The 1,914-nt window shown below is 42.3% G+C and overlaps 1 protein-coding gene across 2 annotated transcripts in view; it reads left to right on the forward strand.

The window, feature by feature from the left end:
* The window catches only part of LIG3 (DNA ligase 3), a 23,963-nt gene that overhangs the window by 8,234 nt on the left and 13,815 nt on the right, over positions 1-1,914 (forward strand). For both annotated transcript variants that reach the window (XM_019545354.1, XM_019545352.1), the window contains exon 9: positions 1,384-1,515. In XM_019545354.1, coding sequence (XP_019400899.1) covers positions 1,384-1,515 — 132 coding nt within the window. The remainder of the gene's footprint in view (positions 1-1,383; positions 1,516-1,914) is intronic.

The raw sequence follows: 1,914 nt of genomic DNA on the forward strand, positions 1-1,914 counted from the left end.
TGCCCCCAAAGCATAGGACCTGGGGCAGTCGGAATTTGCCCAAGCAGGAAGATCTAAACAATACCTTTCTCACAGAAGCTCGTGGAGCTTGCCTGATATTTGTAAAATGCTTTTGCAAAATACTAAGCAACCTTTTTGTTTTTTGCAACCACAAACTACAGCCCGATACCTGAAAAGTGTGGGCAGCCTGTTCACTGTTTTTTCCTTCCAGTTCTCTGATTCTCAGTGAGAGCTGGTGTTTGATACTCAGGGGGTATGCATCTGTGAACAGAAGATGGGCAGTAAAGAGAAATTAAAACCAAAGGAATGAATATTCTGCAGTTAGTTTGATTTGAATTTGGAGGAAATGGGAGCAGAGCGCATAATAAATAGAGTTCCTGTATCTAAGTATTCATCTGTAGCGACAACATTTTTGAAGGGGAAGCTTTTAAGGAATGATACAAGAGAGGGAGCAGAAGTTTTGTCTCTTGCTCTGTGTCCTGAGGTAAATAAAAACCTCTTGTTTGAAGTTTTTGTTTGCAGAGAAGTGCTGCTTTTATAAAACTTGGGCAGATCCCTATAACTGCTGCTGTACAAGCTAGTGAAACCTTTGTGACTGATGTCTGTCAGTTGGCTAACATCCAGACTCTGCTAGGAGTTGAGGGATTCTGAATTATTCTGTACATGCTCAGCACTGGTTAGATTTTGAGTGGCCTTACATTACAGGTGAATACTCTTGGAGAGTTAGGAGATTTTATTGTATACACAAGTGGACTCTTACGGCATGTGAGAGGACTGGTTCTTATCTGTCTTTCAGAATGCAAGCGAGCAGGAAGGAGAACAAAGACTTGCTGTGTCCTGTTCTGGAAACAAAAGTCTGGGCTTGTTGATATAAGTATTTGATCTGTTAAAATTCATGCCCTAGCACACTGCTGCTGCCTCTCTTCTATACATCTTCATGGCCCCCTATGAAAGTCTTACATAAAGATTATACAGTTGCTCCTGCTTTGTGTCTACTTGAGTCCTCTTTTGTGTGTTGGATGCTTTGGCTTCCACTGGAACCAGGGGTTAATTGTAACTGGATCTGTGAATGCCTTCTCAGGGTGCTTGCTAGGTTTAATACTGCAGCCTTATGCTGCACAAAATTGATGCATCTCCTGCAGTTTCACCAGTAAGTTCTTATATGTATATAGCTCTAATTCAGTCAACAATTATGGATTTCTCTCTCCATTATAAGGTCACTTTTATAGCTGAGGGAGAGAAGAATGTCAGGTGAATTATGGTCTGAATAGGGAACATTGAGCATACTTGCTGCATTTCTTCACAGCGTGTCATGGAGGGATGACTTTGCTGGCAGATGTTGTCAGAGGGCAAGCAAATAAGTCTTTGCCTCTTGTTTTTCAGGTGGCCCATTTTAAGGACTTCATCCCCAAAGCCTTTCCTGGTGGACACAGTATGATCTTGGATTCAGAAGTTCTTCTCATTGACAACAAAACAGGCAAACCACTCCCTTTTGGGACCCTTGGAGTGCACAAGGTACAAAAGAGCGCTTTTGTTATGAATTACTTTATTTTTCAAATTAACAGGGGTTTACAGCTGTAGTCTGTTAAAATATTCAGTAAAACTGTTTGCCATGTTGGGTCATTAATAGGCTCAGTGGTGAATCAAGCATTAAGATACGTTTCTGGGCTCAGGGGTGTTAGTATAAGCTTAGACATGCATAGTGCTGGGGTAGGCTGGTACTTGTATTTGGAGAACTTGAACCTGGTGCAGATAACGAAAGGGGTTGCTGGACAAATAATTTCATAGATTTCATAGACATCAGGGTTGAAAGGGACCTCGGAAGGTCATCGAGTCCAGCCCCCTGCCCAAAGGGCAGGAAGTCAGTTGGGGTCTTGGATCCCAGCAAGATAAGCATCCAGTTTGCTCTTGAAG

Source organism: Crocodylus porosus, unplaced genomic scaffold, assembly GCF_001723895.1.
Source record: "Crocodylus porosus isolate Cpor-Errol unplaced genomic scaffold, CroPor_comp1, whole genome shotgun sequence".
Lineage (NCBI taxonomy): Eukaryota > Metazoa > Chordata > Crocodylia > Crocodylidae > Crocodylus > Crocodylus porosus.